This window comes from Fundulus heteroclitus, chromosome 20 (genome assembly GCF_011125445.2).
Source record: "Fundulus heteroclitus isolate FHET01 chromosome 20, MU-UCD_Fhet_4.1, whole genome shotgun sequence".
Taxonomy (NCBI): Eukaryota; Metazoa; Chordata; class Actinopteri; order Cyprinodontiformes; family Fundulidae; genus Fundulus; species Fundulus heteroclitus.
In genome coordinates this window covers 12206142-12231623 of record NC_046380.1, presented here as the reverse complement: position 1 = coordinate 12231623, position 25482 = coordinate 12206142, and the positions used below count along the sequence as shown (strand labels likewise).

The 25482-nt window shown below is 39.9% G+C and overlaps 2 protein-coding genes across 6 annotated transcripts; one reads left to right on the top strand and one right to left on the bottom strand.

The window, feature by feature from the left end:
• Positions 1-5106: 5106 nt before the first annotated feature.
• On the bottom strand, positions 5107-24405 carry rnf207a (ring finger protein 207a). Of its 5 annotated transcripts, none has more exons than XM_021307950.2 (18): positions 24320-24405; positions 23758-23948; positions 18924-19056; positions 18547-18691; positions 18153-18234; positions 17991-18066; positions 16715-16840; positions 15597-15643; positions 14310-14382; positions 13714-13782; positions 13324-13392; positions 12034-12140; positions 9679-9856; positions 7612-7797; positions 7006-7057; positions 6792-6909; positions 6223-6333; positions 5107-5882 (listed from the first exon to the last, which is right to left on the bottom strand). In XM_021307950.2, the coding sequence occupies exons 2-18, from the start codon at positions 23946-23948 to the stop codon at positions 5603-5605; spliced, it is 2043 nt and encodes a 680-aa protein (XP_021163625.2). In that variant the 5' UTR covers positions 24320-24405; the 3' UTR covers positions 5107-5602. The 5 variants fall into 5 exon arrangements, with proteins under 5 accessions (XP_021163625.2, XP_021163624.2, XP_021163623.2 ...); XM_021307949.2 differs by having other exon boundaries at positions 24269-24342; XM_021307948.2 differs by lacking the exon at positions 24320-24405 and adding an exon at positions 24170-24191.
• zpr1 (ZPR1 zinc finger) lies at positions 19772-21529 on the top strand. Its single transcript, XM_012881349.3, has one exon. The coding sequence runs from the start codon at positions 19952-19954 to the stop codon at positions 21281-21283; it is 1332 nt and encodes a 443-aa protein (XP_012736803.2). The 5' UTR covers positions 19772-19951; the 3' UTR covers positions 21284-21529.
• Positions 24406-25482: the final 1077 nt, after the last annotated feature.

Sequence of the window (25482 nt, the reverse complement as noted above, 5' to 3'; positions counted from 1 at the left end):
GGATGATGGGGGGGAAAAAGTGACGCTAAAAGCAGATCCAGGGTTTGTACGACATCGTTGTCATTTTCAGCTTAAATGTTTGAAAATGGATTCAGAGAGTGATAGAGTCATATCCTCTCTAGATTGTTTGGCTTACTATAAGAAGCAGTCACCTTAGAAACTCACAAAGATAGGGGAAAAAATTGTTCACATGTGAAATTGATTCGAAAGGGACATTTTTATGCCTCAGGCAACTAGATTTCCCAAGGAAGACGCTCTCAACCCTTGACCTTTTCACACCAAAGCCTCGTTCATCTGCCATCAGCGATAATGGCATCAAAATTGATTCCAACTGACCCTCCAGTCTTCAATTTGCAGGGGAGAGGGAGGTCAACAATTTTCTCCTTATTTGGAGAGAACAGATTGGCTTGATTTGTTGGCCAACAAAAAGAAGCAAAGTTGAGACAAAAACAGACTTATAGTCTATCAAATGTTTTTTTTTTTTTTTTAGTTGAGACAAAGAAAAAGTGTCTTTTAAATGTGAAACTCTATGGTATAAGTTACTGTTAATAGTTCTATCTTCTATTCCATTTTGTTGAATATAAATATGAAATCTGCATTTGAATATGTAAAGATAAATATGACAGACCATTATTTACACATATATTTTTCTGGTTTTATTTCCACACATATCTTTTGGATGGGAAATTTTTTCAAACATTACAGTTATACTGGGGACATCTGTGTATCTGTGTAAACAAATAGAAATATTAAAAGGTAAATAGCCACATTATTTGACTTTTTTTGTCCATTTATATGTCGGTAGCTCACTCTGGTTGCACACAACGTTTTTATGAAAGATTATCACGTCCTGCTGGTGTATTAGTTGTTATTTGGTTGTTCTGTGGTTTGTTTTTGCTCAATTTGTTAGTACACACATACACTATATTGAAAAAAAAAAACAATTTAATATCATTATTATTATTTTTTTTATATTTTATTTTATTATTCCTCCTCCTTGGAATATTTGAGAACAATGACAATGTCTTGATTGCGTGCCAACATCTGACAAAAGATAATTACAAAAAAAGAAATTTGTACAAAAGAAAATAAATCTGACTTGAATTTAATCACCCCAGTGTCATGCTAGACCAGTTTGGATGTCTAAACCAATTTGCCTGAAATTTATATTTAGTTTTTTGGTCATTTAAACTGGCAGGTTCATAACATACTACATTTGCACTTCTGATAAACAAAAGTTAACTTTTAATGCTTGTCAAAGAGCACAACCAAAAGCGCACAACCAAAAGTAATATTACCTTTTGAATTTATCAGCATACTACTTTTCAATTTATACTTCTCTTTAAGTTTCTTTATTTGCCACAACTGTCCAGTTGCTTTTTAAACAAACAACATATCAGCCATTCACAGAACAATAACTCATTGCTTTTTGGTATCTAGGCATCATGAAGATGTCTTTCTGAAATTAAAACCAAGGATCAGAACAGGGAGGAAAGGAATTTAAAACTTTAAGTTTGCTTGGTTGGAGCCAGACAGACAATTCTTAGTATTTCAGAAACCACCAATGGCCAAAAAAAAGAAAATATCCAGAAAATGACAGTGGTATCGATGAAAATGTATTGTTGTTGTCAGATGTCAGTGAAGAATGCGTAGAAATGACAGAAAGGCCGCAGCAGCTCAAATGACTGCTCATTGCAAGAAAGGTCTGCAGAATACTCAATACTGGTTTCCACACTCACCAGAACTCAATCTCACAGATCACCTTTGGTATTGGAGGGAACAGGAAAATGTGTATTATGGACGTGTAGCCAAAAACTTACTTAAATTGTGCGATGCCATCATATACCCTATATTGGCAAAAGTATTCACTCACCTGCTTTGACTCACATATGAACCTAAATTTCATTCTCAATCCATGGGGTTCAGTACGACGTTGGTCCACCTTTTTGTAACTATAACCACTGACAGTTGAGTATGGTGGGTGTGAAATATTTAGGAGTGAGGAAATTTCCCAACTGGACTTGTTGCACAGGTGGCATCATATCTCAGAACCGCTCTGCCTTTCTCTAAGCTGGTGAGAGGAACCCAATCTTCTTAATCTTACACATCTGTGGTCACGGAAGGGACTGAAGCACCGGGTTTCGATTATTTGAATGTATGAGCGAATACTTTTGGTAATATAGTGTATGTTTGGACAGAAATCTCTGAGAAATGTTTCCAACAACTCAGACACCTCAGACAAATACAAAGCAAGATCAGATCCACACATAAACAGCACTGCTGACAGTCAAATAGACCACCAGCTTCTTTTATAGACTGTTTTACTACACACTACACTTCCATGAATATATTTTCTTACCAAGGATGTTTATGTCTTCTACAATCGTTTAATTTTTGTTTTTACAATTTGTGGTTAATATTTAATATTTTGTGTTTTTCCTCTGAGAGTGTATTATAATTTTTTTAGAGTGTCCTCAAAGGATACCTATTTTTCTTTCTTTATAAGCGTTTGTAACTTCTGTTTGTGTTCTATGAGTGCATTTCGATGTCTCAACAGAAATTTCAGTAGGGTCTTCTGATGACTAAAGATTATGGATTCCTGATTCATGAATTTACAGATTTAGCACAGTTCTAAAGGGAACAGTGGGTACGACTCCATATTATCCAGGTGTGCCTAATAAAGTGGCCAGTGATTTTATCTTAACATACCAGCAAGGGATAGCTCTCTAAAAAGGTACTAACTAATTTACTGATTTAATTTCTTAACTTGGCACCAAAAAAGAGCTTTTAACCAAGGAAGTTCCATGCCCCCCTGTGCGAAATCAAGCTCCTGCTGCAAAAACAAGCCAGTGTTAGATTATGTAAGCAGAAAACTAGATGTCCTCCCTAAATAGAATCATTTAAATAAATGATTTCTAAAGGTGTCATACCGTTTGTCATGTAAGCTGCTACCATTGAACTCACTGCCCATTTAAAAAAAAAAAAACAACGGTAAGTTATTAAACAGTGGTTTAATAAATGATATCCAGAACCCAGAAGAATCCTCTGCGGAACAGCTTATTCTTTTATAAGATATAAAAGATTAATTCAACTGATACAAATAGGAAGAGATCTGAAGTCACATACACCCCCCAGATCTTAAGGATAATTAGTTCGGTATTCAGCATATTTATATTGCTACTATCATTGTGTCACAATTGCAGTTTTATCCTTAATTTGCGGTATTTGCTTTAATTGTATTCATTTCAGAGCTTTACTTGTATGCCTTCAGTGACCCATTTTTTCCTCGCAGCTCATTAAACTTTTATTTCTTCTCATATTGTTATCATTCTCTTCTCCTTGAGTTTTTTTTTTTTTCTTTATCAATATTCTCACCAGGATGGCGGGGAAATGTCTCTTCCACTACCCGTTTTTCAAAAAGAACGGGCCGCTTTTTGTCCAGCTGTTACGGAGATGAGAACCCTGTGCTCCGAATGCCTTTCAAAATAAATCCTTCGGACGAGTGAAGCAGCTTTCATGGTTTTTGTTTCCGCCCCTGCAAGCGGTGGGCGAGGAGGCAGACACTTGGGGAAAGGAGAGAATAATGAACCGCCAACGTGAGGCTGCTAGTTCGATGAGTGCACATGATGAATGACCGTGGGGAGGGAGTACAGGACCAGAGCACAAGCGCAGCCATTTGTTACTCCGCTGTCACAAATGTATTTTTAATGAATCTGCACCTCTGACTCCTCAGCAGAGCACTGCTGTTCCTTAAGGCCAGTGTGACCCCAATATTTTCCGGGAAGTGAACAAACCCTTTTTTTTTACGCTGCAATGTAAATAACCCTCTCCTTCTGTTCGCCGAGGCCATCCGTCTACCTCCTCATTATTATCCATACCTGTGCCGAGAATAGGGGGCCACCCTAGTTTCTGTGCCGCTGGCAGTTGGGGAGAAGTTTCACCTTGAATTACTGTTCTGTGGTAAGCCAGGCCTCTTGGCAGTGCAAAATAAATAAGTGTGTGTGTGTGTGTGTTTACAGGTTCAAAATTTGCTGTTTGGGAGGTTATGGTAATATGCTGGGCAAAAATCGGGGTACAAGCTGATATATTGACATGTAACCCTTATCTGCACTGGCAAGCTATTGTCAGTGTGCTTAGTTGGCGCAGACCGCAGTGCATTCTAAACTATTTTAAATGATATAATGTGAACAATGTTACAGCACTTTCCAGTACTACGAGACAGCACAAGTCTGGTATACTATGAAGTTGGTAAAACTTCAAAATTTACATTTTGGACCCCACAACAACAAAAAGGAGAGCTCACTGTACAGTATATTGCTATGGCGCAGTGGGTAGCGCTGTTGCCTTGCAGCAAGAAGGTACTGGGTTCGAGTACACCCCTGGGTCTTTCTGCATGGAGTTTGCATGTTCTCCCTGTGCATGCGTGGGTTCTCTCCGGGTACTCCGGCTTCCTCCCACAGACCAAAAACATGACTGTTAGGTTAATTGGCTTCTCCAAATTGTCCTTAGGTGTAAGTGTGTGTGTGAATGGTTGTTTGTCCTGTTTGTCTCTCTGTGTTGCCCTACGACAGACTGGCGACCTGTCCAGGGTGTACCCCGCCTCTCGCCCAGTGAACGCTGGAGATAGGCACCAGCAACCCCCGCGACCCCATGAGGGAGAAGCGGTTTGGAAAATGGATGGATAGATGGATGGATATATATATTTATTTTCTTTTTTTTTTTTGATAAGTGAGTTTGAACACAGCTCCAGTTCTGTCGTAGCCTGTTTAAGATGCTTCTGTTTAATCCAGTGGTGTTGAACAAGCAGAAATCTAAAACGTGCTCGGCATCATGCCACGTGGAGCCAAAATAGGGAAACAGTTTAATAAAGACTGCTGCTGAATCATCCGACCACCAAGATGCGCAAAGTGGTTGAGAAGGAGACCAAATACATTTCACGCAGACTTTTGGGGCTTCTTGGTCGGCAGGGTAGCGGAACGTGAGGCTGACGCGAAATCAAAAAAAAATGGTAGAGAACTAAAATTTAAGAAAGGCATATTACGTCTGCACATACCTTCAATCACGCTATAACCCCATACAAAAAAAAAATAAAAAAATGTATGCGAAAAAGGGACAACAATCTGCTTTATTTCAAAAGATGCATGGCATGCTGCAAATGACAGGCGTCACCAATCGTCACACGCATCATTTCGTTTGCTGTGATCCATGTGCTGTCACGTGTTTTCCAACAGTCTACAGGTCAAATTTAGCTGACCTGTCATCCGTCATCTACCGCAATCCCTCATAAAAGTGACTTATGCAACGAACAAGTTGTGCAAAAAGAAAACTCCACACTTAGCATTTTGTTATCATGTTAGACGCTAAAACACAAACTGAGCACGAATCCTGAGAGGTCAGATTTTTAGTCTCTGGCTGTTTCTATCCACTAAGGTTGTTCACGACTCACAAAATAAAATGATTCTGTTCAGTGACTGTTTGAACAAAGGAGACAGTCAAACATTATGCTCCAACAGCTGGGAGTTTTCAGCCTTCAAGTACATCCAGTTAGTGTCAATCCAAGGGCTCGCCGTGGAGCTGTTGACGGCTCACGGCAGCGAAAGTGTCATGTACCGAACTGTATGCGGGCAGGCGAGCACATCATATACCACCCTGGGCTTGTTAGGGCTGAATTAAGGCCTGCTGTTCCGCCGGAGAAGGGACCAGCTTCAGAAATGAAATGACATGGTGGCGGTGATGAAGGAATGTCATTTTTGCTTGACGTCTCCACGGGGCCCCGCTGCCTGCCGGCTCGGCTGCTCTTGACGGAAATCTCCACTGGCTCCAGCATCAACGTGCGGCTGTTCTTGTTTTTGTCCTGATCTGTGACGTAACTCTGGTTTTCGCTGGCAACAAAAATGAATTAGGAGATTTACTTCAAATCCCAGCAATACACAATCACCTCTGATATACAATGTATATATTCTAAATACTGTATATATCTAAAAACTCAGTAACACCAAATAGAAAATAGGGGAAAAAAATGAATCAGATCAAAATAGTTGATTGAAATGCTTCAGATAGAACCCCTAAAAAACTGTCAACCTTCTCTCTCAATTTATTCATTTTACCTTGTTCTTCTTGTATTTCAAAGAAGTCGCTTTAACAAAGGGGACTTTTTTTCATGCAATCAACTTTCTACTGAATTTTCTGTAAAATTGAAAAAGGACATCTTAAGATCAGCACCTGTCTGGACCGTCCTTTGGCACTGTGCTATCTTCGTAGATTTTCAGCATTGTTTCAGTTCGGTCATCAAGATGCTCTTTAGGTTCCTGAAACCTGAAAGAAAAATTATACCTTTACAAATAAGCACAAGAACGATAGGTCAGCTTAAAATTCACTGTATGACAACCTGAGAGTATCAACAAAACCTCTTTTTTTAAAAAAAAACTTGAATAATATAAATATAAAATCAGGGTAAAACATCAAAACTGATTCCATACGCTTCAGCGTTATGGAGTTCTATACTTGACATATTAAACATTTATATTTTGATCATGATTTTTTTGGGGAGAAATACTGTTTTCAAATTCTACATTTAAAAGCAAAAAAATAAATACATAAATCATTGCACCTTTAAGCACTGCTGTATGTATAAATTAACAAACATAGTTGATTTTGTCAAAAGCAGAGACCTGCAAGTGCAACAAGTTAATTTTTTTTATTTATTTTTTTTTACTTTTTTTTCCTAAAGATCTAACTAATTTAAGAGCACATCCAGTCATAGCTACAGATGGTAAGAAAGTGTGCCACACCTGGGCTCCAGCCTCTCTTTAACTTTTGCGATTGACAGGATGTAAGGGCTGATCTGTCGGGCGATGGTGGTTAAGTAAGAGTTCTCCTGTTTCAGCTGCATCAGGTCGTGAAGCTGAGCTAGAGGCAGAAATAAATGAAAACAAGTTTTAAACAAAAAAAAGAAAGATAATTAGGGTTAAAAGTGAATTTGTGTTCTCACTGCCGGACAAGAACCTTCATAGATCTCCTGCTCATTATTGACCATCTGCAAAGTTTCATCCCAGATCTGTGAAGAAAGATGAAATTTCTATTAAAAATTGTGCATTGCCTGACAAAAGGATGCTTGGCAAGTGTAATGTGGAGGATTAATATAGATAAACAGCACAGAAAACGGTGTGCTCATGTCTTAAATGGTAAATGTTTTGGTAGTACTGGGTACCTGAATTGACAGAAATAATATACACTACCCTGCAGTAATAATATACATTTGGTGTTTTCTCAATTCTTACAGGCAAAAACATTGAGCATGCTCCAAATCCTGCATTGTAAAAGTTTTTGTATATAGTTTGATTGATTTCTATAGTAATAGTCTTTTTACAAAAACACTGAGTCTGACAATATTGTTTCTCTTCATTTTGTACTATTCTGTAAATAAGTTTTTTTCCCATCTTTCCATTGTGAGGGTTCCCTTAAAATGTCATTTAGGATGTAAATTATTCATTTTTTTCTCATGGATAACTAGGAAATCAGCACAGTGGGTACACTCAACATCTTTTTAAATATCGGTGGTACAAACACAAGATTCAAACTAAATTAAAGCTGATGTTTCATCAGACGCACCTCTTCAAACATCACTCTCATCGTTTCCACGGTGGAGTACTGAGCAGCAATCTGGTTGTCAATATTCAGGGACCTGTCCAAGATCTCTCCCATTTTCTCTGTGTTGATGATGGAATGGTGTTTGGTCAGATCTCTGTGCAGCTCCTGGACCTGGTCCTTCAGACTCTGGATCTCTGTTTGGAGAGACTGTAAACACGGACATATGGACACACACACGCATTAAACATTACCAGAAGATGATGGAGGTAAAGCTGTCTGCTTTACTTCATAGAATAGAACAGAAATATTTTAGTTTGTATTAGTGTTGGCAATGAAGTGCAGTGTTGTGTGTCTCCAATTATTTTTACTATCTAACAGAGATCTCAGATCTTATTGTTACAAAAACAGCTGCGCCAATCAATATATTTTTGTCTCTGCTGGTGGTGCGCATCTTCTGATCACGTTATAAGTCTGAATATTGACTTAGCCTGCAGCACGGGACATTCTTAACAAACATTAGTCTTATTCTTCGTACAGAATTTAGACGTGTAAAAAATAAAATGGATGTTTTGCATAGAACTGCAGCGTGAGTAGATCATTAAGAAAACAGCACATTGGTGTGAAAAAAGTATTTCCTATCAAATTTAAATGTCTCAGACGGTGAAACTAATTTTGATTTGAAACATAACTTGAGTAAATAAAAAAATACAATTTTGAAATGACAGTTTCATTTATTAAGGTAAAGAAAGAAATGTTTTCCAAACCGCTGTGACCCTACGTGAAACAACGCAATTGTTTCCATTAATTGACCAAGGGTCCTGTACATCACTATGGAGAAATATTGACCCACTTTTTTTCATTTTATTTCAGCCTCACTGAAGAACTTTAGACAATCACACCAACACCACCATATTTGACTGCCATTATGTTCTCTGTCTGAGATGCTGTGGTGAACCAGGTAACATGGGACACAAGCTTCCCAGAAAAAAGAAAAAAAAACGTTACATTAGCGAATCTCAATTTCCCCAAAACCATTGGGGATCATCAAGATGTATTTTTAAAAATGTGGGATTATATTACGTGTCCTTTTTGCCCAGTAGTTGTTTTTGCCCTAGGAACCTCCCATGGATGCCAGTTTTGTCATGTCATTCTTTTTGTTCAGTATGAGAGTATATATGAGGCCATGAGATATTAAGATTTAGTTCTGGGTTCTTTTTTTGTAAAAACTTTTTAACCCCAAGTTTAAAAAAAAAGAACCCAGAACAAAATCTTAATATTTTATGGTCTCATCTTTCCTTAGTTAATGTAATCACTGATGCAGTCTGATAGGCAGGCCAGCAAATTATCGCTTGCTGTGGTTTCCTGGAGTCTTGAAGCCTTAGAAATTACTTTAAAGCCAATAACATTGTTTCTCGTCTCTGTGTGAAGTTCTTTAGATAAGGGCATGACGTATTCCTGTTTGAGATCTTTTAGCCTACTTCATGTTGTCAAACAGGTGCTGTTGGTAAGTAAGATATGTCTTGACTACACTGCAGGTCTTGCAGTAATCAGGCCTGGGTGTGGCTAGAAAAACTGAACTCAGCTTTCCAGAAAATTTGGTTATTCGCGGTTAACTGAACCAGATTAACTTGGGTATCTTTTTTTTTCCTCCTTTAGGAAATTAAATTAAATGATCACTTGAAACCTTACTTTATATTTATTCTAGTTATCATTCTGAAACGTGTCTGATGATTTGACACATTCAGTTATGACACAACAATAGATAAGGGTGAAACTTTCAACACAGCACTCCCTGTTGTCTTTAAACTCCTAACTGGCACAAAAAAAAAGAAAACAAAATGTTGAAAACATTGCCAAGAATACTTGAAAAACAATAAAGGAGCCTTTGGCAGCCTTTTGACGGTACGTCATCTTGACGTGACGCTTTTCTTGAACCACAATCTGCTCACCTTAATTATCATTTGAAACACATATTCCTTTGTTTTCTCAACAACAATAAAAAAAAACACCGACAAGTATTACAATTGTGTTAATCTGTTAAACCAGCTTTTGTTCATTGTCTTCTGAGACTTGGCACTCCTTGCTCACCCTGTAGGCGTTCTCGTAGTCCCGGCAGTGCTCAGTGAAAGGGGTTTCCCTGCCCTCAGCCAGGAGGACCTTAGTGCATATGTTCCTGTGAGATGTCGGCCTTCGCCCAAACACAGAGCCCAGCGGCATCTCACTGAGAGACGGAGAGTGGCAGGGGAAGGAGAGAGGGGACTGGAGCCTGCGGAGAGCACATCGTAACCATAACTGGCCCTCGCCTCTCATTTACACATTTACTTTGTCCCAGGGTTATTGCTTTGCAAGGCCACTCCTGGCTACACTTATTTAAATGTTTCAGTCTTGTCCTGTTTGATGATGTTAAAGGGGCAGAGCCATGTACAGAGGCTGAGACAGGTTTGGGTCCTGGGCCCTGGGCCCTGGACCTCTTTGCCGCATGTCTTCCTCCTCTCTCTCTCTCTCTCTCTCTCTCTCTCTTTCAACGACCCTTTCCTGTCAGTCTACAGTCAAATAAAGGCCACTAGTGCCACAAAAATTGAAAGAAAAAAGTATACCAAAACTAGAACAGAGTTATGCATTGTCAGAACTGATTTTTACTCTGAACACAAATGCAAAGGCAGCGTTTTAAAAAACTGTAGGGAAATTGTTGCAGTTTGCTATGTGACCTGACTTGCTGGCTATTGCTTCACATACATGTATGTGTATCAGGCAATCCTAACACAAGCAAAACCTCAGCAGCTAACATTCACAAACAGCTTTTTAATACTTCAGTTTTTAATAAAAAAAAGTCAATAGCACCCAGATTTCTAATAGCTTAAAGCTACACATGAGATCGGCTTATTCAGGTCAAGCTTCATCACTTTCACAGCGGCTAATAACTTTGAAAATAACTGCTCTGCTGTGGCTGCAAGTTAATGGTCCTATTTTACATTTGCTATCCTATGACCATCCAGGTTTTATTCCACACACAGCCAGCTAAAAAAAAAATTATAACAGCCGTAAAGCCACATCAGTTACTGAAATGAAGCTACTTGCGGCACTTCAGTAATTTTTAGTGGGGAGTCATGACAAAAAATATCAGCAGCAAGCTGGCTTTCCATCAACCCCTGCCTGGTTTGCAGCCTGCATTGATGGCTGTGGGGAAGATACTTTAAAATCGGAGTTTTATATGCATAAAACACAGGAGCAAAACCCTTAAATGACGTGTTTATTGGACGGCTGAGGGTAAGTGTAGCAGTTAAACCGTCGCACACTAAGGAAGAGCCAGTGACAGATTCATTGCAGCTGCAGAAATTAATCAAAAAAGTGGTGGGTGTGAAGGAAAGGTTTCATCCATAATCAGATTATATTCTCAAAACGAACTCAAATAAATACGATACAAACATGCGAAATATGTGTATTGAAGAATTTTAAGCCGATGTCTACATAATCCATCAAGCAAGTCATAATTTCAGATTTCCGAGAAAGTAATGAAATAAACAAAAATGTACCTCCAATCCATTAGGCTCCTATTCCTCCGGTGTCCCTGTCCAGAACTAACGCAGTGGCAGACCTGTTTAAAGCATATATCCTTCTTTCGCTGTCGTACAAGTCATCCCCCACACGCCCAGACTCCGTCCTCAACCGCGGTGACGCCAATTTAAAACCTTTCCTGTGCTAAAGCTGTGACATCAGCGGTCCAGCCGCTCCTGAGTGCCAGCCTACAGCCGAATCCCAGACAGTTCTCTGAAGTTACGATAAAAATAGTCTCAGGCGGCCCGGACACCAATCCCTGTCAGGTTTGCGTCTTGCACTGGCGGAATGAATCGTTGTCAGCATGCTGGCATTAGAGGGTGGGCTTAAGGACCTGTGAATAGTTGAGGGACACTGATGTGGAAAAAGTGTTGGTGGAAGGAGTCTGTCCACACAGTAACAGATACGTGTCAGAAAACAGGTTTTACCTACTTTTGATTTCAGGAAACGATCATTTGAGCCAGAGGGACAATCTCCATCCGGGCCCTGGACTTGGAGCCGTTCATCTATTCACCACCTGAACATGTTCTGGTTATAACAGCTTCCCAACTTTCTAATTCGGGAGTCCGCACCGTACACCCCACCCCAATTTAACAAGGTGAACCACGCAAACATATCAGAGTACAAAGCTTACACAGAGGCAGACAACATAACTGGCATAGCGGGAGACAGCGTGGCGCCTCCTTTCCGCTGCATCTGCACTTGCAAACCATTTGGGGATTTTACACTTGGACGCGCTGGACGTGTGAAATTTTCCGTCCAGACTTTTGTCTTTCTCAAAGGAATCTGAGGGTGCCGGTGACGCATGCAGCCAAACAGATAATTAGCTGAAGAAAAAAAATAATTTGTTTAGCAGCGGGAGAAGAGATCTAAGGGGGAAGGTGTTACCTTGTGACAATGCTTGCAGAACCGGCGACAGAAGGAGGGCGGCGTGATCCCATCTGCAGCAGAGGCTCCAGGCTACGAGCAAACTCACTCCTGTACTCGGTGTTGATCTAATACAGCACAACAGTCAAAATGGGTAAATAAGTCACAACAAATACCTTATCTTCAAATGGTACAAAGGAGAAAAAAAAGCACTACAAGATAACTCATAGCAACGGAAACCGGCAGTGTTTTTCTTATAGAACTGTGTGAATTAATGCTGCAGACATCAACAATCTGTGCAGTGATGCATCCCTTTAATAGAGTAATTTACAGAAAGAACTGATAAAATGTAAAATGTATAAAGTTTTTAAATATTTCAATGTAGTGTATAGAACTCTTCTAACTGTTAATTACATCAGGCTAAAAAAGACATGCTTCTGGACCATTATATTGTTTCCATTTATCTTGATTAGTAAAAAAAAAGGCTCTTTAGTTTCTTTTCCAGTCTTTCCAGGCTCTCAGCAGGCGGTATTTTCTCGCACGATCTGCATAATGCAAAATGCTTTTATCTCATCTTTGAGAATGTGCAGCTATCCCTTCTGGCTGTAACTCTATATTCCTGAGTTTCTTTCTCTAAATGCATACATAATAAGCCACAGCTGTTTGTGTTTTGGTTCTCACTTAGGTTTGTATTTAGATCATTTTAGTGTTATCGTCTTCAGGCTGCGGGGATGTCAAACTCCAGTGCTGAAGGGCCGGTGCCCTGCTTCAACAGACCAGAGTCAACTAATCAGGTCATTAGCAGGACTCTGGAGAACTTGACTGCAGACTGATGAGGGAATTCAGCCATTTGATTCAGGTGTGTTGAACCAGGACATAACCAACTTAAATAAAAGTTGCGGGACCACGGCCCTCGAGGACTGGAGCTTGACATCTGTGCATTCACGTTAGTTTTGTGTTGACTTTCTTGTATCCTTGCTCTGTGAATCTTGGTTTGGACACTTGTGTTGGTATTAGTTCTGAGTTTAGTTTAGTTTTTGTTTTCATTTAATCCTCCCACAAAGTTCTTGTCTACATGTTGGACGCATTCAAAAACTCATCTTGACAAATGCCTCAAGTTTGCAAACTTAGGTTTGTGCAAATTTAGCACCTGATTTTAGTTGACTGGCTTGTCAACGATTCTGTTCAATGACTGAAAAAAACAAAACAAATCAAATTGCAATCTCAAGGGGACAATTATCTAACCGGTAGAAAACTACGTGTGCCGGTGTTTTAATACCTTTACGCTCCATGTGAGTGCTATGAACTCACCTTGCTGCTTTGCACAGGCCGCAGTCGATGAGGGAGCTTTGCAATCCTCTTCAGCCTCTCCATGAGTTGCTGCGCAAGCAAGAACATTCGGGTTTGATTCTGTGGCTTGTTTCATCTTATCGAGGCATGATGGATGTTCTTAATTTAATAACCAGTTCAACCCAACAGATACAGTTACTTTTCTCTTGCCAATAAAGATTCTTCACAGAAACGTAGCATTCCTCTGTTTTCAGAGTTGTTTGGTAGGAAAGCTTAGTCATTTTATTCTAACATAGTACAGTTTTCAATTTGTATTTCCTGTATTGCTGTGTTAGCTAAGTTTTTATACTTTAGAAGGGACTAATAAAGTCCTGTTATAACCAGTCCAGTGGTCATTCTTTCGATACTTACATAGCCCATATCCAGAAACTCATATTTGTTGGCTGAGCTGAGAAAGGCTGAGCAGGTGACCAGGTGGACCTTAATAACATCAGAGGATAAACATGCAACTTTAAATGTAATAGCAACATCCTTGAAGAAAAACATAACACCCAGGGATTAAAACCTGCACAACTGAAGGAGTCATTGCAAAAGATAGAAACTCTCCATAAAGACTGATATGTTTGCATGCTTCACAGTTAAAATAAACACGCTGAAGGCCTTGGACACACATCTAGCTGGGTATCTGTCTGAGTGAGTAAAAAGTCAGCCGAACACCCATTTTATCTATTTATAATCCAGGTTCAGGTTGAAGCAGCCTACACATAGAGACGTATACACACACTTACACGTGCATATATATTCAAAACATTAAGCTGTCAGATATTTGACCCACATACATAATCAGGCGGCATCGTAACTACTTACTTTCACTAAATACAATTTATGTCGCATTTCTGCCGATGGCCAATCATCTAAGTGAAGGATGACTTCCCTTTCCAAATGTTGCTGACCTTTAGCATGTCATCATCATCGGTATCAAGTATTGTTTATCATCTTCTCCTCACCTGAAGCGTTGGAAGTAGAGCAGTGAGGTGAGACAGTTGCTCCTTTAATGCTTTCTCCTTCTCCTCGTGCTGACTGCAAACACACGCACACACACACACACACACACACACACACACACACACACACGTAAGACAACACCTCTAAACTTATGTATGCCACAGTACATAGTGGAATCAGCTCGGGAGGTGCAAGCACAAACATCACACTCAGTATTTCCAGGAGCTAATCTATCTGTCTTCTCCTGTAACAAACACACAGTGCCAGACACACAAAGCCTGACATAAATAGCCTCTAACATCCTTCTGGGAACACAAACCACTGGATGGTTTCCTGGCAATAGAGACCGAGTGATGGATGCAGGCAGGGATGCACTTTGCTGGATCTCAAAATTGTTTTCATTCAGTCACACACACTTACACACAATGCGTCCAATAAATGAGGAAACGCCTGGGGTAGAGTTATCTTTAAGATTAAGTTTTGGAATCATGCGTTGGAGATGAGAAGCTGCAGGGTTTTTTTTTAAAGAATGGCGAGGATCCACAAAGCGTCTGATATCAGGATATGTTTCAGTAGTAAATATCCTAAAATCTTATGTCATCCAAAGCAATCGGACCTAATGTACTGGTCAGATTTAAACCTTAAGGAGCTTTTGTTCAAGCGTTACCGATTACTGTAAATATCTAGCTGTGATTATGCTGTAATTATGTAAATGTGTGAATCTTTGTTGGAGTTTAGAAGCCATACTTTTATATCGTAATGCTTAATACTTACATGTCTTTGCACAATCATGCAGAAATGATAGACAGATTTTTTTGCCAAATTCCTAGGGGCAAACAGTATTTTTCTGGACAATTCTGCTGAATTCAAAAGGCTTCAATGTCTGCAGGTTGGCGTCCAGCTTTTCTTTCCACGTTTGCCTTTGAATCTTTTGCATCTCAAAAAAATTACAGGTCTTTTCGCTCTCAATTATAATTTTCGCACAAGTTAGAAACAGTATTTTGAAAACTAAGGAATATGTCTACAGCATTCCACCCATCAAACACTGAAATTATCCAGGAGAAAGTCTTCGGTGCCAAGTAGATTATTCCAGGGAAAACAAGGCGCTATTCATCACCTTTGTCCCTTGAGTTCAGTGCAGCAAAGAGGAATTAAAAAAAAAAAAACAGATCAAAGCCACTCAAGAGACTAATACAATAACACTATGATAAATAATTGTGGCAAATAAATATATATATATATATATAAATACATAAAGAAAATCTTCCTCTTTATGGATTTTTTTTTACCTCTGAGCTGCTTTCAGCAGAATCTTTTTCCTCTCTGCTAGCTTTTCCTGTCAAATGAGAAGAGAAAAAAAAGCCCCCATTATACCTCGCAATGATGTGAAAATGGCCTTGGGCTCTGTAATACATAATAAATTCTCAAGATAGTGAAAAGAAATGGCGTAAATTGTACAGTGTGCCTTCCTGCTCTCTTGGGTTGTTCATTATGCTGGAAAAAGGCACAGTTTGCTAACATTTAGATTAATAGGGACATCCAGTGGCCAAGTAGTGCTAATGGTGTCAGAAGGAAGAAGTGGTAATTGTAAACTACTATATATATATATATATATATATATATATATATATATATATATATATATATATATATATATATAATATCTTGTGGAAATATTAGTGATATTTACTTTGCAGGTCATTCGGTCCACAAACAAATTGAGAAATAGGATTTACAACTGAAGAAATGGAGAAGTTTAATCTCAGTTGGCTTGTTGGGTGCTAGATAGTTGTCATTGTGTCATTTTAGGAAGGTTAGAGTGATGAAAAATGTAGAATGTGTATTTTTAGAGGATGTTCACCCAACCTCACAGTTTAACTGTGAGAATATCATTGTCCTCTAACTTTTCTAAGACACCAACAAAGTAAGTAGAGTTCGGTGGGGTGGCCAGAAATTGTACTAAAATAAGAGTAGTTTCTTTAAAATAATACCTCAGAATGCATGAAGTAAAATGTACTTCTATAAAACTATAGAAGTACTTTTTATTCTTAAAAGTTAATCAAGTTAAAGCCAGTAGTTACCACCCACCTCTGCTCTTTTGTGGGCATTCATTGTTATCGGGTTTTGCTTTGGGTTTTCTGTTTTATATGCGGTGATCCCTTGGTCTAACTGGATGTTTCCACCTTTTTACAGACTTCCCATTTGGTTTGCACACCCCGCTGACGGGGTCCTTTAAGATTTGTTGATTCAAATCTTAAAGGAGTTTTAGAGTTCTTTCCATTGTTTCAGTCAACACAGATTTCAATTAGAAACCGTGAATCCGTTACACAAAGCAAATGCTTAAATTCATTTGGATTTGCAGCTGTTTTATATCAAAGGTGGAAAGAACAATATTAAACAAATAGACCTGCAAACTGTTGAACAGACTGCAGATTGCACTTTCTTCTTCCTCCACATTCAGACGCACTTCCCCGATCATTGCTCTCAGCAGATGGATTGCCTCTCCAGTTGAAGTCTGCAGCTCCTTCACCACCTGTCACTCAAAGACATGATCCCAGTGACCAACTAATTCCAGCAATTTAATCTGCATCGAAGCTGCTTACAGTAGAAAAACATAATGAAAATCGAAAAAAAAAAACTGTAATATCATGGCAGCTGTAATATCATGGCAGTTGCACGCCATGATATTACAGCTGCCAGAGCTCAGAGGTGTCAAGTAACTAAGTACAAATACTTTTTTACCTTGATTAAGTAGACAGTAGAAGTTATAAGTTTAAGTTATTTATACTTTAGTGAAGTAACTATTTTTAAGACTACTTTTTACTTCTACTCCTTACATTTTCATGCCATTATCTGTACTTTTTACTCCTTAAGATTTTGAAAATTGTCTCTTTACTTCTATTTTATTTCAGCTTGTTTTCATTCTGGCTTGTCAGTAAAAAACAAAAACAAAGAAAATTTAATTCTTTACCAATTACCCCATAAAAAACTTAAGAAGAAAAACAAAACATAGAAGAACATTGCATTTTGAGGATCATTTTGGCTTTTTTTTTTCCTCTGTTGTTTGTTTCTTTAATTAACCGCTAGGATTAATCATTCATTTTGACAGCACTGTCTACTGTATACAGACAACCATACAAGGGCAATTGTTATAAAAGGGTAATGCACTCATTTTCATGTCCAGTTTTGCTGTCTTACATCTGTTACCCTCATCTATTCCTGTAGCTATATGCTTGGATGTTCATTTACATTCCAATAACAACAAGGAAACGGTTATCAATTATGTCTCTGAAGTTTGACTTTAAGGCAACCAGACATCAGATGTTTTGCTCCATAAAACCCATGTTGATGCTCAGGTTTCCACCAATATGGACCTTCAATATATTTGCATTGTACTAAGTGGTTCGCTTTCAGTGGACATATATATGTGGGTGAAACAGCCAATCCCAATTTAATTAAAGTAGTTAATTCTACTTTTAAGTCGTTTTATATCCGGTACTTTTATACTTTCACTTGAGTAAGTGGTTTGAGTTGACACTTCTACTTCTACAGAAGTATTTCCAAAACTATACTTCTACTTGAGTAATAGATGTGAATACTTTTGACACCTCCGCTGGTGCTTTACATCTTGAAAGTGCAACATGTTTGTCTGCATTGTAAAATAATAAATGTATGTTCCTCACCAGCACTGCTTGGTCCAACATCTCACAACCCTGGACGTAAGCTGTTTCAATGTCAATGCAGTGAGTTCGACTCTCGCTGCAAAAAAATAACTTTTTTTAGGCAATGCCAAAAGTCACAATCACAATAGAGGGGGGGGGGGGCAATTTAATAGATTTACTCACACTTGCATGTCTCTGAAACATTTGATGCAAAGCATAGATTTATTCTCTGTTGAGAAAAGGATGTAAGGCTCTTCATGGAGAGCTGTGGAGAGAAAGGCCTTTCAACTACAGCCTGGATGAAAGATTTATGGCAAACGGCGGGGCTAGCGATAACAATGCTGCTGGTTTAAAAAAAAACTCTCCCTAACACTAACTGACTTTTATTGTCAAACATTTAAACAACACATTTATGAGCACTTTAAAAAAAAAACGTGCTATTTGGTTTGGCCTGAGAATATGATTAACATGGAGCAGATTCATGGAGCAGATACATTCACCCAGAGCTCAGGAGGGAGCACAGCTCTCTGGCTGCTAGTATGTAATTACTGTGGAGTAAATTACAGGTTGCACTCACAGCATTTTCTGTGTTTGGCTTTGGTGCGTTTGGCCATCGACACAATCTCGTGGTGGGAAAACATTCTGGCCTTGTGTGTCAGCTCTCGGCAGGTGGCACAAAGTGGCTGGCTGCAAGTGTTACAGTAAAACATCTGCCCTGTCTCCTGCACACACGCGTAAGCGAGGAAAAATTAAAAAAATGATGACGAAGTTATTGATATAAAGAAACAAAAGTTCAGACCTGATTAGCATAGCATTCCTGAGTTATACAAATGATAAATCTAAGAATAAGGTGTTCATCTAAAATAATTTAGAGTCTGCCACTCTTCCAATTACACCCTAACAAAATTACAAACCAATTTTATGAGACTTTTGTTTAATGATGAGAAGCTGTACCTTTTGGTTACTTTCTTGGTCACAGTTGGCACAGAGTACCGCCTCCTCAACATCTCCGTTATTGTCCACAAGGAACTTCAGCAGACGATCCTCTGGCGGGAGGGCGCTGTTTCCTTTTACCGTGGAGTGGTATCTGTGGAGAAAAAAGAAATTCATACATCCTATGTGTCTTAGGAGAAAAAAAGACATTCATTGTCAAGTTGTTATTTATTTCCATTATTAATTTTCAACATGTAGGAATTTATTTTTGGGCCAGCAAAAACTGGCCCAAAAACGCATTGACGCATCTGTGGACCTTTGCCACTTGTCTTCCCCGCTTTCTCAACCCTATTTCCTGTCTATCCACATTGAAATAAAGGCCACTCATGTCACTACATAGATAGATAAACTGTGATTCCAACTTTTTGATTCAAAACATCTTATTGTAACAATTCAGAGGAAAATAGTGTAAATGTTTGTTTGTTTATTTTTTACAAAGTTTGCATGTTTAAAAACGAATACAATAAACTGCAAAGCGAATTTAGTCAGCATATTATTCTCGCACTATATGTAATCCCCTGCATTATGTATTTATTTGAAGTTTGGAAAGTCATATTGAAGAAAAACACTAATAATTTAGGAGAAGTAGCTATGTTGTATGTGAATGCACTAAATATGTCTATAATAAGAGGTAAGCACTTAAAACTTAATACATGTAAAGAAGCTGGGTAATAAAAATCGAACAAAATGAAACACCATACGAATTCTGTCAGTTTGGGAACAGATGAAATAGTACAGTCTCTGTTTGTGGAGTGACTTTTAAAACAGTCCAACAGGGGGCAGCAGAGATCTTGTAAACGTGCTGTTCCCCGAAGAAGAAAATACGGAAGTGCGTGTCAAACCAGACCAAACAAGCGTGTGAAGACGCAGCGGAGCTCCGTGTGTAATCTAGAAAGTTCTGGCAAGCTAAACACCTGACCGATAGATGACGGCGAGCTGTTTTTTGTTTTGTTTTTTACTCTGAGAGGATTCTAATCGGGCTTTAAAAAATGTCTCTTATATCCGAGGAAAATGTTCGTGGCGGGAGCGTTTTTAGGGACCTCAGCGCGGACGATGAAGACTGGCAGCCCACCGAGATAGAGAGCATGTGCATGAACTGCCACCTGAACGGCACCACCCGGCTGCTCCTCACCAAGATCCCCTTCTTCAAAGAAATCATCGTCAGCTCCTTCAGCTGCGCCAACTGCAACTGGTCCAACACGGAGATCCAGTCCGCGGGCCGCATCCAGGAGCAGGGCGTCTGCTACACCCTCCGAGTCCGAACCAAGCAGGACCTGAACCGGGAGGTGGTGAAGGCGGACTGCGCCGTCACCCGGATCCCCGAGCTGGATTTCGAAATCCCCGCCTTCACCCAGAAAGGCTCGCTGTCGACCGTGGAGGGGCTGCTGGACCGCGCCGTGGCCGGGCTGGAGCAGGACCAGCCCGCCAGGCGCGCCGCCGAGCCTCAGGTGGCGGAGAAACTGGACCAGTTCATCCAGAAGCTGAGGAAGCTCAAAGACGTGGAGCAGGAGTTCACGCTGGTGATCGAGGATCCGTCGGGGAACAGTTTTGTGGAAAACCCCGCGGCCCCTCAACGGGACGAGGCCCTCGCCGTGACCCGCTTCAAGAGGACGGTCCAGCAGGACCAGCAGCTCGGCTTGCGGGCGGACGACGACGCGGAGGAAGAGCCGCCCGGGAACGACCTGGAGACGATGAGGGGCGAGGTCCTGGTCTTCCCCACCAACTGCCCGGAGTGCAACGCGCCCGCCTCCACCAACATGAAGCTGGTCCAGATCCCCCACTTCAAGGAGGTCGTCATCATGGCCACCAACTGCGACAGCTGCGGCCACCGGACCAACGAGGTGAAGTCCGGCGGAGCTACGGAGCCGCTGGGCACCAGGGTGACGCTGCGCCTCACCGACCCTTCGGACATGACCAGGGACGTCCTCAAGTCGGAGACGTGCTCCGTGCTCATCCCCGAGCTGGAGTTCGAGCTGGGGATGGGCGCGCTGGGGGGCAAGTTCACCACGGTGGAGGGCCTGCTGCGGGACATCAAGGACCTGACCGTCTCCAAGAACCCCTTCATGTGCGGGGACAGCAGCACCGCCGACCGCGTGCAGAAGCTGGCCGCCTTCGGAGACAAGCTGGACCGGATCCTGGCGGGAGAGATGATGGTGCACATCGTCCTGGACGACCCGACCGGGAACAGCTACGTGCAGAACGTGTACGCGCCGGAGCCAGACCCCGAGCTGACCGTGGAGAAGTACACGCGCACGTTTGAGCAGAACGAAGAGCTGGGCCTGAACGACATGAGGACCGAGAATTACCAGGAGGAGAACTGAGCTGAACTGAAATGGCTTGACGCGGGACCCAGTGTTACATTGCTCCATGTTTTCTCTCTCGTTTTTTTTCCATATTTTAATTTAAGAACTGGGTGATTTATTGCTTTCAGAAAGCCTTATCGCATACTTTAAAATATTCTGAGTTGTTGAAATGTGTAGTGATTAAACAATTCACACAGAGAGAGCCCTGATTTGTAAAATAAAAAACAACAAACATTTAAATAAAGATGAACGTATCAACTGAAAGCTGTGCATTCCTGTGGCCTTCCAGGAGGTGGCGCTGTTTTACTGTAAATTGAAAGGTTTTGTTGTCAGAGGACCACACACTGTGAGACAAATTAATCTTTTTATACACCCCAGATTCTGCCTTAATCGAAATAACATTGCAGACACTGATGCGACGGTAGCGCTGTTTATGATTTGGCAGAGAATTACGGTTAACATAAAGGTTTGCTTTTAGAATTAAATTTAAATGCTAATTTCCTGCACACATTTGGTTGTGATGGGTTGCATTTACACACCTCTACACACAGGCTTTTTTCAGAGCTTTTTATGAAGGTTTTTGGAGTATTTATATATATATATATATTTTTTATTTCTTGATGCCATTTTAAATTTTGTCACAAAATCTAAACATTTTTGCAAGAATCGAAAATAACTTATGGCTAATTGTCTCCCTGAAAGTGGAGCTCTACAAAATGTGCAGCTGGAATCACAATATATATGTATGCCTCACTGCAATTGCCATTAATACATTTGGCCAGCTGGAAGGACTTTTAACTGTCCTTTCTGCTCATATCTGAGTGACTCAGTAAAGTGGTTGGGGCTTGGCAATTATGGGGGAGGCAAATAGGAAAGGTAGGCGAATGTGCAGTGAATATTGTAAAGTCATGTTTGTTAATATAATACAGCTCTACCTGAAAGTTTAAATAAATACTGACGTCTATAGGATCCCAGTAAAATCAAAGAACTTCCCAGTAGACTTAGCATCATGTTAGAATTGGATGCTTCATTAAATGTATTTATTGTTTGCCATATAAACCACTCATGTTGAATTTAAATAGTCCCAAATCGGCCTCATTTTGTTTCAGTTACACTGGTGCAATTGCTCCCCACACTCTGCTGAACATGTAATATCTAGCTTTCATTACTGGACTTCCACTAATAGCAGAGAAGTGAATTGCTAGATTGCGCGGCTCTTCAGTAAGCAGCTGTTGTGGCAGGAAGCAGATGAAAATAGAAGCTAGTATTCTTTACACTAGTTTGATGTCCTGGGGGGGGGGGTTTTTCTTGCCTACAATACTAGTACTTCTATGTTCTGTGGATAAGATAAGATAGTCTTTATTGATCTCGCATTGGAGAAATTTACTTGTCACATCGGCTCAATAGGAGTAGGAAAGGGGTGCATCAATTATATACAGTGTATCTTCCTATATACAGTGGATCAAAAAGAAAATGAGGAAAAAAAATAAGAGTAAATATATATATATATATATATATATATATATATAAAGAATTAAAAAATGTTTTAAAGAGCAAAAACAATATATAAAAGAATAAAAAATATAAAGATACAATACTTTCTATTGACATTACTTGGACTTGTGCTTGTGACTAATTCCACAAAGGTGAAGATCACAACCATTAGTATGTCAAAGGGTAAACAGATCCACCAGAACTTAATATGATGTGCTAGAAAAGCCTTAGAACATGAGGTGTGTGTGGGTCAAACGTTGTAACTCATTTATACTTTTGCCCAGAAAGACTGAACTACATTCAGACTATTTCTGCTGTTTAGAATTAGTGACAATTTTCCTAAAACGCTACATTTAATCAAAAAAAATCTGGATTGCTTTATCTGGCAATGGCCATCACACCTTGATGAAGGAAAACTGATATGACTGACCTGAATGTGACTGTGCGCTGACGTCCTCGCTATGCAAGGAATGAAACCGGTTGCTATGGTATCATGTGGCTGCTTTTCATTATCCTAAGCTGGTGGCACCGCTGCCATATACTGGTGTGCTTTGTTTGCTATGTGACGAGGCTTAATGGAACCTTTAGCCCCTTTCAGTGTTTGAGCCAAAGGCTAAATAAGAGAGTGGGGTGACCCTGCAGCTGCTTCCGCCTCGTGGACCTACCCAAACCTGGCCATGATTCAGGTCACAATGGCTTCTAAATAAGGCACACAGGGACTAGTGGGAGTGTTTTCAAACTCAGAGGTAAAACTGGACAAATGTACATAACGTAAATCCACATGAACAGAAATATCAAATACAGCCTGTCTGAGGTTGTAATGCCAGTGAAATATGTTTATAAGCCACCAAGACCATCACTTGTTGACCTCGGACTCAATGTTTTCCCTTCACTGAAGGATTTGTTGCTTAGCGCCGTATGTCACAGCGGCTCGGGGAGCTAATCCAGGCTTCATAATCTAAGCTGAGCATGACCAACGGCAAAGTTTCATCTCTTACCCGCAGAGGGGGCAACTGAGGCGGCAGTCATTGGTCCGACCTCGCAGGCAGTGGGCACAGAAGATGTGGTAGCAGTCCAGTAAACATGGAGACTTGTACTGCTCGTGGCACAGGTGACACACCAGGGGGTGGACGTTAGCACAGTCCACCTCAAACAGGTTACCCACGTTGGAGAAGATCCCCCCCGCCATCTGAGGACAGAACAGGTGAGTAATGCCATTCAGAGAGGATGGTCCAGCTCACATTATTCCATCAATTGAAATAAAAACACAAGTGCTGTGGTGTTAAATAACAGTCCAAATATTTCAGTCATATAAAGAGAGGCTACGATGACAGAAATTGCAAACACATAGACCCAAAGAGCTGGAAATGAGTTGAAGTGAACATACAAAACTTTTTTTTGTTGCCTTACCATCTCAGACATTTGTCATGTCAATGGAGATTCCGTTACAACATAAAATCTATATAACAGCAGATTTACTGTCAACAACATCTCTTTGACAAGACTTACTGTAAATGTCGCAGGCTTGTCTGCAGAAAGAACAGAGAGCCACTGTCTTACCTTTCAGCGGCGCAATCGGCTACCCCCAGCTGGAATGACAGCAATGCAGAAACTCTTCAATAGTCGGCTGATGGGGTCTGTCCACCGGGCAGCTGACAACTCACAACTCATGCCAGCCCCCAAGTGTTGCCAAAGTTCACAAGGGACATTTAATATTCCAGTTGCAAGCAGTCAGTGAATACAGTTGTCCAGTTCCTAATGCCAGGCTGACATTGCGCCTTGCGCCGTAGAAAAGCGAAACTAAACACTAAATAAGGTATCAGATCACAGAGTCAAACCACTTAATTGGTGCTAAAACATGGTACTGAAAACCTAAAAGGCAACAAAGAACGAGGCTATTCATCAACTCGCAGAAACATAGAGGTCCCTCCCTACTTGAAAGGGGTGTCATGTGAGCAAGTGGAAGCATGTGTCCCTTCACTATGCTGTGGCCATAATAGAAGACTGGATATTTTTATATTAATAAAGTTAAATATTACATGCAGCAAAATAGAAAATAAGATAATGAACCCCTCCCCCCCTTATAGTTTTTTAGGTCTTCCTCAATCCACCGGTCCCTCTTATAGTGATATAGGTTGTTATACAATGGTGTTAATGACCTGGGAGATTATTAGCATTCATATTAGAGACTCTATCTATCTATCTATCTATCTATCTATCTATCTATCTATCTATCTATCTATCTATCTATCTATATATATATATATATATATATATATATATATATATATATATATATATATAGCTAGCTAGCTAGATAGATAGATGTATAAGTGTCAAATATGATATATATATAAATATATATATATATATATATATATATATATATATATATATATATATATACATACATATATATATATATACACAATAAAACACACACACACACACACACACACACACACACACACACACACACACACACACGTATATACAAAGGCTTTTGAGGTGTCAATAAAACACACACACAACAAAAACAAGTTCTGTATATATATATATATATATATATATATATATATATATATATATATATATATATATACAGAACTTGTTTTTGTTGTGTGTGTGTTTTATTGACACCTCAAAAGCCTTTGATCGAGTAAATCACGAGAAGTTATTATTTCGATTTATAAAAGGGATGTGGGACAGGAAGTGTTATTGGT